This window comes from Mobula birostris, chromosome 5 (genome assembly GCF_030028105.1).
Source record: "Mobula birostris isolate sMobBir1 chromosome 5, sMobBir1.hap1, whole genome shotgun sequence".
NCBI lineage: Eukaryota > Metazoa > Chordata > Chondrichthyes > Myliobatiformes > Myliobatidae > Mobula > Mobula birostris.
Window position 1 is genome coordinate 156,996,070 of NC_092374.1, and position 16,729 is coordinate 157,012,798.

Below are 16,729 nucleotides of genomic sequence, written 5' to 3' on the forward strand. Positions count from 1 at the left end.
CCTATGTCATCTCTTTCCAATGATTTATTATTATTTCTTATACACAGAGCCACACCACCTCTTCTGCCAACTAATCTACCTCTCCGATACACCGTATATCCTTGGACATTCAACTCCCAATGGCAGCCATCGTTTAGCCAAGTTTCAGAGATGGCCACAACGTCATACTTGTGAATCTGTAGCTGAATTTCAAGATCGTCCATTTTATTTCTTAAACTACGTACATTCAAGTATAACGTTCTCAGTCCAGTATTTGTAGCTTTCTGTTTTAACTGCACTACATCTCTGTTGCCCTGTAACTCATGCCACTGGCTTTGATTAAGCCTCATCTCCTGCCTGTTCTTTCTATAATCTCTGTTGCATGCTATCTTTGCTTTATTTCTGTTTTCCCCTTCCTCAGCCCAATCACTCTGGTTCCCCTCCCCTGCCAAATTAGTTTAAACCCTCCCTAACAGCTCTATTAAATGTGCCCGCTAGGATATTGGACCCCTTTGGGTTCAGGTGTAACCCGACCTTTTTGTGCCGGTCGTACCTCCCCCAGATGAGGCCCCAGTGATCCAGGAATCTGAAGCCTGAAGCCTGAAGCCTGCCCCCTACACCAGTCTCTCAGCCACATATTAATACGTCTGATCATGCTTTCCTTGCTCTCGCTAGCACGTGGCACAGGCAGCAATCCTGAGATTACTACCCTAAGGTCCTGCTTTTAAGCTTCCTACCTAATTCCCTGAATTCTCTTTTCAGGACCTCCTCCCTTTTTCTATCTATGTCATTGGTACCAACGTGTACCAAGACTTCTGGCTGGTCATCCTCTCCCTTCAGATTACTGTGCACCCGATCCGAGACATCCTGTACCCTGGTACCTGGGAGGCAACACACCATGCAGCTGTCTATATCGGGCTGACAGAACTTCCTGTCTGTTCTCCTCACTATGGAATCCCCTATGACTACGGCATTCCTCATCTTCCTCTTTCCCTTCTGCACGAAGGAACCAGGCTCAGTGCCAGAGAACCGATTGCCGTGGCCATCCCCCTCAACCGTATCTAAAACGAGATAACGATTACTGAGGGGGATGGCCACAGGGGTGCTCTCTACTATCTGAGCTCTTCCCCTCTGTTTCCTGACCGTCACCCACTTATCTGACTCCTGCAGCCTTGGGGTGACTAACTCCCTGTAGCTCCTCTCTATCTCCTGTTCACTCTCCCTAATAAGCTGTAGGTCATCGAGCTGCAGCTCCAGATCCCTAACACGGTCTCTCAGGAGCTGCATCTTGGTGCACCTGGCGCAGATGTGGCCATCTGGGAGACTGGAAGATTCCCAGGACTCCCACATCCGACACCCTGAGCAAAATACTAACCCTACCGACATGCTCTCTACCCCTCAAAAAACATGCAAAGAAAAAACCAAAAAATGAAGTCCACTTATCCACCTACCTTGCTGAAGCATGAATGAGCCAAGACTTGTCGCTTCTACTCTCGCCACTGGCCTACTCCCAACAATGGCCGCTCCGATAACCCCTGTGGTACTTTTATTTAGTTCATTGAGTTTAGTTGTCACCGTTGATAGGCCCCGCACGATGGACTGACGCCCGCGAAGCTCTCGTTTTAAATCACCGCCTCTGACCTGCGAGAGGCACTCGTTCGTTGAGCTTAGTTGCCGCTGCTGATAGGCCCCAGACAATTAGTTTCCTTTGGTAGGGGTATCCAGAACTAAAGGGCACAGCCTCAAAATTGAGGGGCGACCTTTCAGAGGAATTTAAGGAAGAATTTTTTTAGCCAGAGAGTAATGAATTTGGGGAATACCCTGCCATAGACCATGGCGGAGGCCAAGTCCGTGGGTATATTTAAGGTAGAAGTTGATCGCTTCCTGATCAGTCAGGGCATCAAAGAATATGGCAAGAAGACAGGTGTATGAGGTTGAGTGGGATCTGGGATCAGCCATGATGGAATGTCAGGGCGGACTTAATGGGCTGAAAGACCTAATTCTTATGACCTAATCCTATGTCTTATGGTCTTAGTGGTAATTTATAACCATTCTTTAGAGATAATTAAAGTTGGTGCTTCTAATTTTAATGATCTAATTACCCCTAAAGCTTTCTCTGGTCTTGAGCATAAACAAAATAATATTTACCGTTTACCAACTTCATACAAAGTATGCAAGTCACAATTTTGAAGGTTTCTTGTGTCTCCAGATCATAAAGTTAAAGTTTACATTCCTCGAGCAATGGAAAGGATGATTAGGACTGCTACTGTTGTGCTTAATGCCTAATTAAGAAAGGACATGGAATGTAACCCATCTGTGGAATGCTCTGCCTCAGAAGGCAGTGGAGGCCAATTCTCTGGATGCTTTCAAGAAAGAGTTAGATAGAGCTCTTAATGATAGCGGAGTCAAGGGATATGGGGAGAAGGTAGGAACAGGGTACTGATTGTGGATGATCAGCCATGATCACAGTGAATGGAGGTGCTGGCTCAAAGGGCCAAATGGCCTACTCCTGCACCTATTGTCTATTAACCAAATTATGAGATCTGTACCTTAGACTTCAAATATGTACAGACAAATTGATAGAGCATTTCTCTGGAATTAAGTTTGTTACAGCAATTAGGTAAGAATATGTTAAGCACATGCTCAGGTTTTTCTTGGTTTACTAAGCAAATGCAGACTATCCACCTTGCCAGAAGAAAGCAATTGGGAATTGTATACTGTCCTTCATAATTACAAACAACAGCATTATTTTGCAGTCCCTGGCTTAATTCCCAGAATCTTTTTACAGGCACTATTCTTTCTTAAAAAAAAAACAACAAATATCAATTCAAGACCTTCAAAAATTAAATACATAGTTGTTTGTTGAGTGAGTGAGCCAAATCCAGACAATAGGACACCAAGAAATCTCCTGTATCAATCATCTCCAGACTTTACAACAGCTTTGAGAGAGAAAGGAAGCTGGATCTTTCATTTCCTCCTCCAGTTTCATCAAGCAGTCTTATATTTATGTTGCTGGGATTCATCTGCAGTATTGCACTACTTGTCTTTTTATTTCTTATTGCACATACAGTGTAACCTCCAGGTGTAGTTCTTGCCTGTCCACTTATTTTTATGACCTATTGTACTAAACTTTTAGACCACTTAATAATTTAGATTTTATTTTTGTCTTCTCTACTGAATGAGCACTGTATTTCTACATGTGAAAATGGGAAGGGATCTATACAATTATTCAAACTTTGTACATTAATACAGGTTTCAACAGATTTGTGGATTTATTTATGGAGATAAAACAGCATCTGAAGAACTGGGAAGACTGCATATTTGTAATTTTTATAGGGAAAATGTTGTGGTTCTGATGCCCCATGATTTGCAGTTTTGGATAAGAAGCTGTGTATTGGCCATTCTTACACGTTACACGTTCTTACACGGCCATTCCTTTAGATAGAGTTGACAAGTAATCTGACTAGTCAATGAATTTGATATATGTAGGTTTTCAACTGGGAAAGAAATCAATTATGGAAATAGAGCTTTTGTGACCGTGGCCATCAATTGAAGCTGCTGCTTGTGATCTCCTCAGTTGTTGCATGCATGCATGTGTGGAGAGTACACTGTTAATGTTCTGCAGAAATATATGGTGTGCTTTTGTTGACACATTGTTAAGCTGCAATAATAATTTGAAATGATACTTTCTTCCCGTACAGGCAAACCTGCATCAAGCAGCTCAGAAACATGTCGATTCTGTGGATCAAGAAACGGAACAGAGCTGTCTGCAGTGGGCAGCGTGTGTTCTGATGCAGACTGCCAAGTGAGTGAAATAGAATCACATGCAAAATGTTATCAAGCACAGATGATCTAAATACTTGTGTTTCAACACAATATACTTTTAATCTAATGGGTTTTCTGAAATGCTTGGTTTCACTGTACTATATCTCTTTATTCACCAAAACAAGGAATATGCTAAAACCGCTTGTGGCAAGACCCATTCCTGCGGCCATCCCTGTGGAGGAGTTAAAGACGAAGTGCGCTGTTTACCTTGCTTACATGGCTGTGATAAAAACGCAGTATCTCTCAAGCAAGATGCTGATGACATGTGCATGATATGCTTTACGGAGGCACTTTCAGCAGCTCCTGCAGTTCAGGTAAGTCATGTCATCCATGAAGATAAACTTATGCACATTAAGATTTCAGTTAATTTAAAAGTTGTTCATGCATTGAATTTTCTTTTATCATTATTGTACAATGTCTTGAGTATGTTACCGATTGAAAGCAGTTTGTGATTATATATATTTCATATGAAAATATAACAAGTTATATATTTCATAAGAAAATACTGGAATGCTTTTACTATAATCTTGAGCTGATGCAAAATCACGTGGCCTCTGTCCAAAGTCATATACCAAGTGATTGCTGATCCAAGTTGTTTCCGCGTCTTGCAATTTTTTAAGGTTTCCTTGTGTTCAAAGTCTTTATTACTTCCTGTACAGACCTGAGATTTTTTACTGTATCTCCACACCCTTATATGAATTGTTTTTTACGTGACTACTATTGGCAAGAGTCCCTACAACTACTTGGGTCTTAATGGAATTCCATTTCTAAGTCCCTTGCTCGTTTAAACTTTATTAGCTTCAGTTTTAATCATTTGCTCTAATAGCTGTTTCATGGATAGATTGTAAAGTGTTCTTGATACTTCTGCATATTTCTTTTTTTTAAAAAAAGAGTTTATGGCACTCTGCAAGTACAAATTGGTTTTGTTGAGTTTTTAATTGCACTTAATTGGAAGCGACTCCTCCAATCCTATCATTTGCTTCCATAGATTGAAAGTTGCTAGATCCCACTTGCTTCTGTCACTGTATCCGATCCTAACACACTGTCAAACCCTTCTTAATGTTGATTAAGAATACAGAGTATTTCTATTGTTAACATTTCATGACCGCCTGTGTTTTGTGTCAAGATAGAAGAATAACTTGTCTAGTTTGAATGATGTTTTTTAGCCCTGCCAATGACTGACTGATTTATCTTTTGCTCTCAAGTTGGAGTGTAGCCATGTTTTCCATCTGCATTGCTGTAGACGGGTTCTTGAAAATCAGTGGGTAGGCCCAAGAATAACTTTTGGATTTATGGCATGTCCAATATGTAAGGTGAGCATCTTGGTTTCCATGGCACTGTGGGTTGATCTTTGTAGCACTGATTTGACCATGTGATAAATGTCATGTAATTTTATATTTTCAGAACAAAATAAATCATCTAGTATTGAAAGACTTACTTGATCCTATCAAAAACCTGTATGAAGATGTAAAGAGAAAGGCTCTAATGAGGCTGGAATATGAAGGATTGCACAAAAGTGATGCCATCACCACTCCTGGTGTTCGTTTTTACAATGATCCTGCTGGATTTGCAATGAATAGATATGCTTACTACGTTTGCTACAAATGTAAAAAAGTAGGTGCACATTTGAAGAAGTCACTCTTGGATGTTGAGTCACTTTTCACTTTATATTTGTAATAATTGTATTTGACCTGATTTCGTTTTTCAGAAAGTAGTTCTGTTCTTTCAGAAATTCACAAACTAATTGGTTATTTATTGCCTAGTTACCTGCCTAGGTACAATTGGCAAGGAGGAGCAATAGCAGCAGGGATGGCTGGGATTTAGTTCATTGTGAGTGGTTAGTTAAGATGTGAAGGATTCAAGGAAACTAAACAAGGGTTTTTGGTTGTGCACATCCAGCCACATCCTATGGAGCCAGGATGTGCTATTTCCCACAACAGTCAACAGTAACCTTACCAGAATGATGACCTTCCAGGTCTGACTCTGCTTTCAGCTTATGCTGGCTTGTCCATTGTGCTCTTAGACCCTATGCACTCTACTCAAGAACAAATATTTAAGGGAAAGTATTAATCCAATGAGAATCGGATTTACTGTCACTGACAATGGTCATGAAATTTGTTTTGTGGCAGCAGTATAGTGAAGGCATGACAAATTGCTGTGAATTGCAATAAAAAAATAATAGTGCAAAAGAGGAATAGCTAGGTACTGCTCATGAATCTCTCAGAAATCTGATGGCAAAAGGGAAGAAGATGTTCCTAAAATATTAAGTGTGTGTCTTCAGGCTCCTGTACCACCTCCCTGATAGCAGTAGTGAGTAGTGGGTATGTCCCAGATGGTGAGGGCCCTTAATGATGAATGACGCCTTCTTGAAGCACTGTGTTTTGAAGGTGTCCTCAAGAATAAAACCATATTTTTTGTGCCTTTTTAAGAGTGTTGCTAAGTAGATTGGATTTCTTGAAATATCTCCCAGGCTATTTTCTCTTGAGGTTTAAATTAAAGCATTCAAGATTTTTGAGGAGATAATATACGTTCTCTGCTTTAAGCTCCAAGCAGAGTGACCACTTTAAACAGTTCGGTCACTTAAGCAACCTTATTTCAGGTGTTAAATCTACTATTTTTGCTTGAAATGAAGGAACTAACAGCAAAATTTTGACCTGTTTTGTGAAGGCATACTTTGGTGGTGAAGCACGATGTGATGCTGAAGCAGGCCAGGGTGATGACTATGACCCAAGGGAACTGATTTGCGGTGCCTGTTCAGATGTCTCCAGAGCTCAGGTATTCTGCTTTTACCAGTTTTCTGCAAATTATTTAAGTGTGACATGTGACATAGGCTACTTGGCATGTTAAGCCTGCACTGCCAGTTCAGTACAATCGTGGAAGCGCACAATGCAGATTGTGGAATTGGAAGCAACACAAGATTATGAAAGAACTCAGTGGGTCAGGAAGTATCTATGGAGGGAAATGGACAGTCGATGTTTCAGATTCAGACCCTTCATCTGGATCCATAAAGTTGACTATGCATGTTACTTCATAATCACTGCCGGACCCCCTGAGGTCCTCCAGCACTTTGTATTGCTCAATCTGACCATCTCTGATTTCCCGGTAACCTTAGCTCGTATTGCCATCTCAAATCTGTATACACCTGTCTTTTAAATGTTTTAAATTTTACACTGCCCTTTTGTAGAATGCTTCCAAAGACTCAAAACTTCCAGGACAACGTTGCCTTATATTTTTGTTAAATGATCAGCCCTATATTTTTTGGGCATAATTCTCATTTTAGATTCTTTCAAACATCTCATCAACCTCATCTTAAACCACTCAATCTCATATTTCAGTAAACTCCCCTTGCTCTCCTAACTCTTAACAGATATATAAACCTAGTCTCACACATCTCTTCTCTTAAGGTATACATCCATATCAGATGTTAGCTGAGTAAACGCTTTCTCACTGCTTCCAATGCATTAAAATCATTAAAGGAAAGCCATACTTAATATGCTAATACAGATATGGTTTCATAAAACGTTCTATAAAAGTGAAACAGAACTGCTCCTACTTGTGAAATTTGAGCACCATCTTTCTTTTTGATATTAGAGCATTGATGAAAGTTAATTCATTGTAATTGAATCCTAATCCATGAAAAGCATAGACAATTCTCATTTGTGCAAGTAATAGAAATAATGTAGTAACAATACTACCTGTTAGCAGTATCTCATTGTTATGTTTTGAAACATTAAACTAATTGAAAGGAAACATGGAACTAGGAATGCATGTCTTAGCTTCATTTTTGCTTTTAACAGAAGCACGGACATATGGCGTAGTGACGTGATGATGTTTGCCATTGACTTACTTTTATATATAACCCATAATGAATTATTTAAATGAACAAGAATGCTTGATCAAACAATATATTTATATTATTACTCAAATATTATTGAAATACTAAATACTCAACACTCATAACAAATGATGCCATTAACAGATGTGTCCCAAACATGGAACGGACTTCCTGGAGTATAAGTGTCGGTACTGCTGCTCTGTGGCAGTGTTTTTTTGCTTTGGAACAACACATTTCTGTAATGCTTGCCATGATGACTTCCAAAGGATGACAAGTATCCCAAAGGAAGAACTTCCACATTGCCCTGCAGGTATTGTGCTTTACTCGTATATACTCATGAAAACAGAAGGAGGTAAAACTCGTTCATGTGCTGAGGAAGGGGGTTTTACTTTTTTTTTCGCTTTCATAAGTTCTGGGTTAGGTGTAAAAGAGAAAAGGCTTTATTTGTGAGCAGGTTACAATGACTGGTACATGGATCCAGATGGTATCAGCAGTGGAACTGCCTTTGGAACTCACCCCAATTGAAGGAGGAGAAATTGGCAATTTTTCAACATTCCAAAATGCAATTATGATCTGCATGACCTGATGGAAATGCATATTTGTGGGCAAGGTCTAACTTGGCAGCAATGTCCATCATTGTTCTGTAACCTTGTTGTAAGCAGCAGGACCCTTTTTGGTATCAGTCAAACTATTACCTGGTATTAATTAATGTAATTGCATATAGATATTCAACCACACAAAGACTGATTTTTTTTTTGTTCTTGTATGCATGCATGCAACCTATTTTTCTGTGTGGTTAACAATACTAAGTAGACAATGTGTAACTCGTGCTTTACAGAAATATATTTGCACACACAGATGTCATGTATATGTATATATTAGCCTTTTAAATCTTTTTAACTGCTTTACATTTTTTACTGAGAAGTGTGAGGAAAAACTTGTGTTAAGTGAATGAAGTGGGATAAAAGATGAAATATTAACTGTTTTGAACCTATAATCTGTAATATTGAAGTTCCACAGTTCTTAAATTAGTTTAAATTCACGGTTCACTGGTTTAATTTCAGTTCAGGATGTAGGACATTGGCAACTACAGAGGATTACGTGAGAAAATGCCAAGAAGTGCTGACTGTTGTATTATCAGTCGGGCGAAGAAAGAGAATATCAAATTGTAATGGAAGTAGAAATCTGAGTTTCAATAAACTTTCTAAGAATTGATATGGGGATATTGAGATGTTAAGAGATAGCCTGAACTCAGTGATTCAATCATCACTGATGCATTTTAACAGCAATTTGTTTATATGCCTATGCAAGGTTAATACATGCTAGTATTTAAACAGTAGTTATCGGCATTGAAGCCATGCTACCTATTCGTGTTTCCCATTGGTCTGAAAAAAAACTCCAATGTGCATCTGTCCCTTGTGCGGGTCCCAGACTGCTTTGTGGTTGCAAACAAAAGCAGTGAAATTACTGAAATGGCTACACAGCAGAAAAGTTTTTTTTCATCTGAACTATCATTTACCAGTGATTACTAAATTATTGAACTAATATTCCCACTGCTGCCTTCCTGCCTGTAAGCATATTACCATTCGGCTGTTTCTCAAAGATCAATTCCTACCAAGTCTGCTAACCAAATATGTCAGAGTTTTAACTTGGCCTTTCCACTGGCCTGTCTTCCCAGTGTTGCCTTTTATGGGAACAATATTTTAACTTCATACATAATTTATTACCATGTGTGGGAAATCTACAAACCCTCCCAGAGGAATTCAGTGTATTAAGCTATGGCCTCTCAAGTCGTCTTCTCATTTTCCTCCCACTTATTCATTCTGGACTGTTTTGACAGGCACCTAAAGACTGTGGTGATCTGTGCAAAATGTTCTTGTGATAGCATCATTAACATACTGTATGTTGTGAAATTTGTGGCACCAGTACAGTGCAAGACAAACATTACGGTAAGTTACAATATAAAACAGTGCAAAAGGGGACTAGCAAGATATTGTTCATGATCATTCAGAAATCTAGTGACAGTGGAGAAGAAGCTGTTCCAAAAATGTTGATGGTATAAATGAGAAGAGGGTGGTGGGGTCCTTAATGAATGTCTTGGGTGGCGAATGTCCTTTTGAAGGTGTCCTCAATGGTGGGGAGTCTTGTGCTTGTGATGAGGTTGACTGAGTCTACAATCTTCTGCAACCACTTTTAATCCTGTGCATAGGTGCATATTATTTCCAGGTTTGCGTCTGCCTAAGCTGGTACATTTATTACAAAGGTGAAATTGCCTTTAGTTAGAGCCACAGAATAATATAGCGCAGAAACAGTCCTTTTGTCCCAATACATCTGTATTGACCAAGATCTAAGCTAGTCCCATTTTCCTGCATTTAGCACCTAACCCTATAAATCTTCATCTTTGTTTTTAATCTCACTTCTTGCCCAGGAGATGTTGAGAAATGTTGAAGCTTTAGATTCTGTTAATTTGGCACTACTAACTACGTTTCATCTACGTTTCAGGTCCAAAAGGAAAGCAGCTTGAGGGAGCTGAGTGTCCTCTTCATGTTATTCACCCATCCACTGGTGAGGAGTTTGCTTTAGGTTGTGGCGTATGCAGAAATGCTCATACTTTCTGAACATGCAAAAAGGAGAGGTTCCTTCAGATTCCCAAGCCTTTTAATATCTTCAGTTTCTGAAGTCAGCAAATGGAGTTGGTCGCGGTCATTGGAATGAGATGTGGTGCACAAAAGTTTAAGAATTTTGTGTACAAATTGCTATAAGTGACTCGAGTTTTCCAAAAGGCTTTAATTTGTGAAGTGTTTGCATGCTGCAGTTGTAATCCTCGGCTGTAAAGCATCACACACCTATATGGTACCTTGACAGGAGGTGCTTTTTCTAAAAGCAGTTGGGATTTAAGTCAAGGACAGCTTTCAAACTACACGTTTGAAGAATTGCTACAGGTACTTCAAGTACTACTTTTGGCTAACCCTGTACAGTATTCTTGGAAATTGCAACATGTCACAGGTTGAGAGTATATTCTGGTTCATTTGATAGACTGTTGAGGATGTGTTAGGGCTTGTTGTGTATGAATATCATAATGTATATATGGTATCAGTGTTAGGTGTATTACGAAGTTGCTATGTTACACTGCAATTTTCATTTAAACTTCTGGGTTATGTTTGAGCCTGAATTTTAATGAAGTGCAATACTGGGTGTGCCTCCTATCTTGCAGCTGTAAACATATGGAATGTATATGTCAATAAAACCGCTGTACATTTTTATACAGTGAAAATCTGTTGTGTGAATGGGAAATCATTCAGTCACTGTGTGTGTATATGTACGTGTACATAGAATACTGACTGAGTTTAGTTGGAAATGGGAATTGAATCATTAATTCAAAAGAGTGCATTGTGCTAATGTATTCACTTTTGTGAAGCAGGTGCAGATAAATTTTAAAAATTGCCTTCATGTTTCAGGGGCTTTATAACATTTCACTTCAGAAGCATATCAGAACATCAGTTTTGCACAATTGTCTCTAAGCAACATCCTCCCCTGCGAAGGGAAGAAATAATAGGCTTGGTTTATTTGTCACACGAGTTTCAATTTTTTTTTAAATTGCATTGGTTGGACTTGCCATGTATGCTGTAAACTTACCGTATATAAGTAAGACTTTTGCTTCAACTAAACATGTTTATTAAAGTACTAAATAGTGCATCCAAATGTCCCTTTCGTTATCTTTGTGCGTATCTTGTATATAAATCAACGCTGATTCAAGGGAGTTTTTCCTCTTGGATGGTAAAAGAGTCTTAAATTCTTTGTGTCGTTTTAAAATTCTCACTAGATATGTAATTGAAAATCTTCCAGATTGCAAATCTACTTTTAAGACTCACGTTGCAAGCACAGACAGAGGCTTTCAAATGAAAAACCATATGTGCATCATTTCAGCTTTCCAAAAGGAACCCTCACTCAGCATCTTCCCCACTGTTGCATGTTAGTAAATAAACACAATATTTACTTAGTGTGAAATCCAAGCCTAATATATACTATGATAGCAAGCAACAGTTTGAGCGGAGTCCATTCTACTGTGACTTTTTTCCCCTCCTTTTCAGATACTCTTTTTTTTGTTCTCAATTTTCTTTGCTGCTGCCAGGATTTTGTAATATTAAACAAAAAATTGTCCTAACAATGTTTTACCATTTTTATTATTATTTAATGTGGGTTAAACCAAACACAAACAGGTCTGGATACTGAAAAAAAAAATCAGAGAAATTTTTTTTAAATCCTCCTGAACTTGTAAATTCTGTTCCCTGTTTGTATAAATCTACTCACGTATAGAGTAATTTATTGTGTATAGTTCTTTGAAAATATACTTTTCAGAATATGTAATGTCAAAGTTTGAATTCATGATTAGTTTGAAGAAGCTCCAGTAGTTAGATATTTCGATTCCTCACTGCAGAACGGTGAATATTAATATGCAGCTTGAGGGTTTATACATTAAGATTTATCTGAAAAAGCTCAGGCAGCAGGGACGGATGAACAATGGCCACCACTGAGGGTAATAAATTGAGCTTTATCTTCAGCTCCAAGCATATGCCATCTCTTGTGCCATGCATATATATTCTGATATTTTGGGGTTTTTTTTCCCCACAAAGTTCTACTTATTCTCAGCAGATTCTGTTAGACGGGCTGCATCATGTGTATACCCACCATTGGCCTCCTTCAATAGACACTGACAGGAAGAGATCCAGATGGGTTGAAGAAAATTTGCATGGTTATGCTCAAAGATTCTTTTGGGGGGGGGGGGAGATCCAACACCGTATAAACTCCAAGGAGTATCTGGTCCGTAACTGCTCAACATTGAGAAGCAACATTCAGAATAGTTTGAGGGGACTTGAATCCAATTATTGAGGGTGCACAGGTGCACTGCTTAAACAGGTTGAAGGAATTAATTACCTCAAATGCATTTTAATCAACTGACAGCTTTTTAAATCACTGACAGAAATTCTATGACTTCAGGTGTCATCTTTAACACTCCTATGTGTTTGACTCAAGGTGTTGTGTAGATTGTAGACACAAGACTGTACCTGCTGGAATGTGGAGCAACAATTAATCTGTTGAGGAAGTCGATGTGTTGAGCAGCAATTTGGGAGAAAATGGAACTGTCATTGGTTTCAACACAAAATATCAATAGTTCCTTGACTAGCTTTTTTTCTGGAATTTACTTTAAATTGACAAAACCAAATTTGGGGATTTAATGTGTAAATTATATTGTTTCTGCACTCCTTTATCCTGATTTTAAGTAAGGTGGTGTCCGTCCCAACCAACAGCGATGACTGTTCACAATCAAGCCTGCTGATGATATTGCTAAAAGATACTGAAGTTGAGATTGATTTTATTTGCAGTTCTTGATAACATATTTTCTGCATTTTCCTGATGAAAGGAATGCCTGTTATTTTTTTTAAAAAAAAAGAAGCCCACAACACTGCCATGCCAGCTAATCAGTGTGTACGTTTTTACTTTGCTTTTGCAGACCAAAGGCATCACTTCTTGTTTTATTTTTTGCATCATGTCCACTGTTTAAAATACTTAACACTTGCAAATTTTCAATTAGTGAAGAAACTGACTACACACAAAAAAAAAGCTTATTGCATCTCATCTGAGTTTGTGAAAGATTGTTTTTTTTTAAAAAAAAGTCTTGGTTCATGGATAACTTCAGATACTCCAATGCTTTTGAGTTTTGTTCAGATTTCTACCCAGTTTGCATACAAAATGCAGTTTCTGCTGGGATTGTCAGCTCATTTGAAGAGGTTTCTTTCTACTACAGGTTAACCCGAGCTGTACCAAATTTGCAAGTAGTTTTGTTCCAATCTTCCATTTTTATGGGCTTCTTTCCAAAGGTTATCTTTGAAGGTGTACAAGCTGAAATGTGTTTGTAACCTGAACTTTGTAAACTGGAAATAATCAAAAATAGTGCATGGGAGAGGATTACTAAAACAGCTGTCCTAGGACAGCGAGCAGTTGCAGGAAAAGTGGCTGGCTGCTAGCCAGCCTCAATGCCTTACTGCAGGAGCAGACCTGCTCTGCCCCCTCAGATCTGCTCGGACCAGCTCAAATCAGGCTTCAGTGGGGAGAGAAGGCATGCAGAAGTACCCCATTCCCACCTATCAGAAGATGCCTCTAGCCCCAGAGAAGGTCCAGCCCACCAATCTCCCAAACATCCTTTTATATGTACAGGATGTTCATACATGAGGCATTCATAACCTAGAGAGAAATTGTATCTTGAAGCATTGCTTATTGATAAGTTCAGCATTTAGCAAAGGAATGTTTTATTTTGCAATTCTGTTAACATTAGATTCTACTTCTCTCCTAAGCTATTTGGTACTCCTTTTACAAATAAAATGTTTCCATCTTGTATTCTAATGTTTCTGAGTAAGCCAAAAAAAAAGCTGGAGCTGAATCCAGGGTGGGATCCCTTGTTAATGAATAGACTTGTATTCAGGTAGTTGCCATCTGAGGTTTCTTCCTGAAGTATCAAATGGAGCTTCCATTGTCTTTATTTTTCCTTCAGAGTTTGTAATTTGCAGTCTGTACAAATAGGACTTGTAGTTAAAATATTCAAAAGTTCACTCATTATCAAAGTATAGAACTCTGAACAACTTCTCCAAATAGATTTAGAGTTAGATTATGAAGACACGCAGTCCTCTTTTATTGTCATTTAGTAATGCATGCATTAAGAAATGATACAATATTTCCTCCGGTGTGATATCACAAAACACAGGACAGACCAAGACTGAAAAAACTGACAAAACCACATAATTATAACATATAGTTACAACAGTGCAACAATACCATAACTTGATGAAGAAGTCCATGAGCACAGTAAAGTTCAAAGTCTCTCAAATGTCCCACATCTCACGCAGACTGAGAGAAGGAAGAAAAACTCTCCCTACTATACCCGACCATGGTCTGACTCTTGAGTCATCCGAAAACTTTGAGCTCTGATCTGCACTCCGACACCAAGTACTGAGGGCCATCACTATCTGAACGATTCGACCTCCTCCTCGGTCGCCAACAGCAGGCAAAGCCGGGGATTTTGAGGCCTACCCTCTGAAAGATTCCCGACCGCGCAGTAACGACAACAGTGAACAAGCGTTTCAGAAATTTTTCCAGATGTTCCTCTGTGCTTTCATGTCCATCTTCATCAAATCAGAATTGTCCACGGCCCCTATTTAACAGATACAATATTATTTTTCACCGGAGGGCTGCACCATGAAACCAAGAAAAGAATGGCAGAGCAATCATCAACCCCCAACACCCTTCTGCTCTTCTACACACAGAGCCACATTGACCTCCAAATCCCCCTCCCCCACACACACAAAAAATGAAAAAGATTGGATGAAAAACACAATAGAATATATAAAAAAACTATTAAGTGAAATGGAAGTCCATAGTCCAAGTCCATCTTGAAAACACTGAAAACATGGGTAATGTTCTCTGGGCACAGCAGCAGGCTCTCCGCACCCCCCCACCCCCCCTAGGCAGAACTCGCCTTCCACATTCGCCTCGATGTTTCAATCTCCCTCATCATTTTAATCGATGAAATGGAATTGAACATTGGCTTGGGCCCTGTCCCGCAAACATCTCACCACAAGGTTCGCTCATGCTGCCTCTGTCTCCCAGAATCTTCTTGGAGAATGCAGAGTGCTGGAATACCAAAATGATCTCCAAACTGCAAATTATAGGTGCCAGCTATTCCAGAATCACATTCAAGATGAAAAATAAATGTAAAAGACCTAAAAGAAATGAAATATTGTTTCATAGTCTATCTAGATGTCGTCTGTGGAGTGTTGTACGCAGACACAGTCTTGACTGGAAGTATTTACAAATGCTGTAAATGCTTTACCAAGTAATCATATGTGGTATTCTGTACAGGTGATCTCCATTCAGAAGGTATCTCAATTAATCCAGACTGTTGTAAGTAAAGGTACACATAGACATGAGAAACTCTGCAGATACTCGAAATCCAAAGCAGCACAGACAAAATCCTGGAGGAATTCAGCACGTCTGGCCACATCTGTGAAAACGAATAAACAACTAACGTTTCAGGCTGAGACCCTTCTTCAGGACCCAGTAAACATTCTTGCAGTGTACCCTAGAACTTGTGAAACTTAAGGTTGGCAAGTATGCACCTTGATGTTTAGGGTGATTCAACAATTAGTATCCAATTGCCCACTGGTACTATCTTTGCAAGTTGAGAACGGAACATACCATTTTTGTTTTCATTTATTAAATTTCCTCCCCATCAACACCACAGCTTCCTTGCAAGCACACAATTGAATCATCTTATGGATTGTGTGAGTAAATACATTTAAAGAAAGACCTTGATGCAGGATCTCAACCCAAGTCATCAGCAATTCCTTTCAACTCACAACAGCCTGCCAACCTGCTCAGTTTCTCCAGAAGATTGATTCTGTTTTCACTCCAGATTCTAGTATTTGCATTCTCTTCTGTTTCTATTTCAAATTTATCATGGCTATTGAAAATTGTCTTGAAATGGACAGAAAGTGTTTTCATCAAGTATTTTCAGGTGTCGTTCTCAAGTACAATACAGACCATGAAGTTCACGAGGGCCAAAATTTGCTGCAGATGTCTCCTGCTGATTCTCATAGGAAATGAATACTCAAATTCATCCCCTTGTAAGAGACTGAATTGATTAAGGTTAAGGGATCAGATTCTTGAATCGGTACCAGTTTTATTGTTTGGGTTCGAGTAGCACTGATAAAGCAGTTCGGTCAAAATGCTGATCATTTTGTATTTGAGTACCCTGAACATATTACTCTGGACAAAAGATCAGAAAATCGAGCTTAACATCTACAAACTATATATTAACAATATTTGTATTGTTACCATATACTACTTTGGGATTAATTCTCTTGCCGACAAACTGGCAAATAATAATAATACTGCGAACATGAGTTGTACAGAGTCATTGAAAATGTGTCTGTATGCCATAGAGTCAATTTGGAGTAGCAGTGAATGAGGCTATCCAAGCTGATTCAGTAATATTTGGGGTAATAATAGTTCCTAAACCTGGTGGTGTAGTACTTA

At 38.9% G+C, this 16,729-nt stretch overlaps 1 protein-coding gene across 14 annotated transcripts in view; it reads left to right on the top strand.

Moving 5' to 3' along the window:
* Nucleotides 1-10,913, top strand: part of mycbp2 (MYC binding protein 2) — a 225,403-nt gene extending 214,490 nt beyond the window's left edge. For all 14 annotated transcript variants that reach the window (XM_072258771.1, XM_072258758.1, XM_072258761.1 and 11 more), the window contains 7 exons: nucleotides 3,681-3,784; nucleotides 3,930-4,118; nucleotides 5,010-5,117; nucleotides 5,209-5,418; nucleotides 6,472-6,579; nucleotides 7,784-7,949; nucleotides 10,142-10,913. In XM_072258771.1, the coding sequence (XP_072114872.1) occupies nucleotides 3,681-3,784; nucleotides 3,930-4,118; nucleotides 5,010-5,117; nucleotides 5,209-5,418; nucleotides 6,472-6,579; nucleotides 7,784-7,949; nucleotides 10,142-10,257 (1,001 nt within the window). In that variant the 3' untranslated portion in view covers nucleotides 10,258-10,913. The remainder of the gene's footprint in view (nucleotides 1-3,680; nucleotides 3,785-3,929; nucleotides 4,119-5,009; nucleotides 5,118-5,208; nucleotides 5,419-6,471; nucleotides 6,580-7,783; nucleotides 7,950-10,141) is intronic.
* The last annotated feature ends 5,816 nt before the right edge of the window (nucleotides 10,914-16,729 follow it).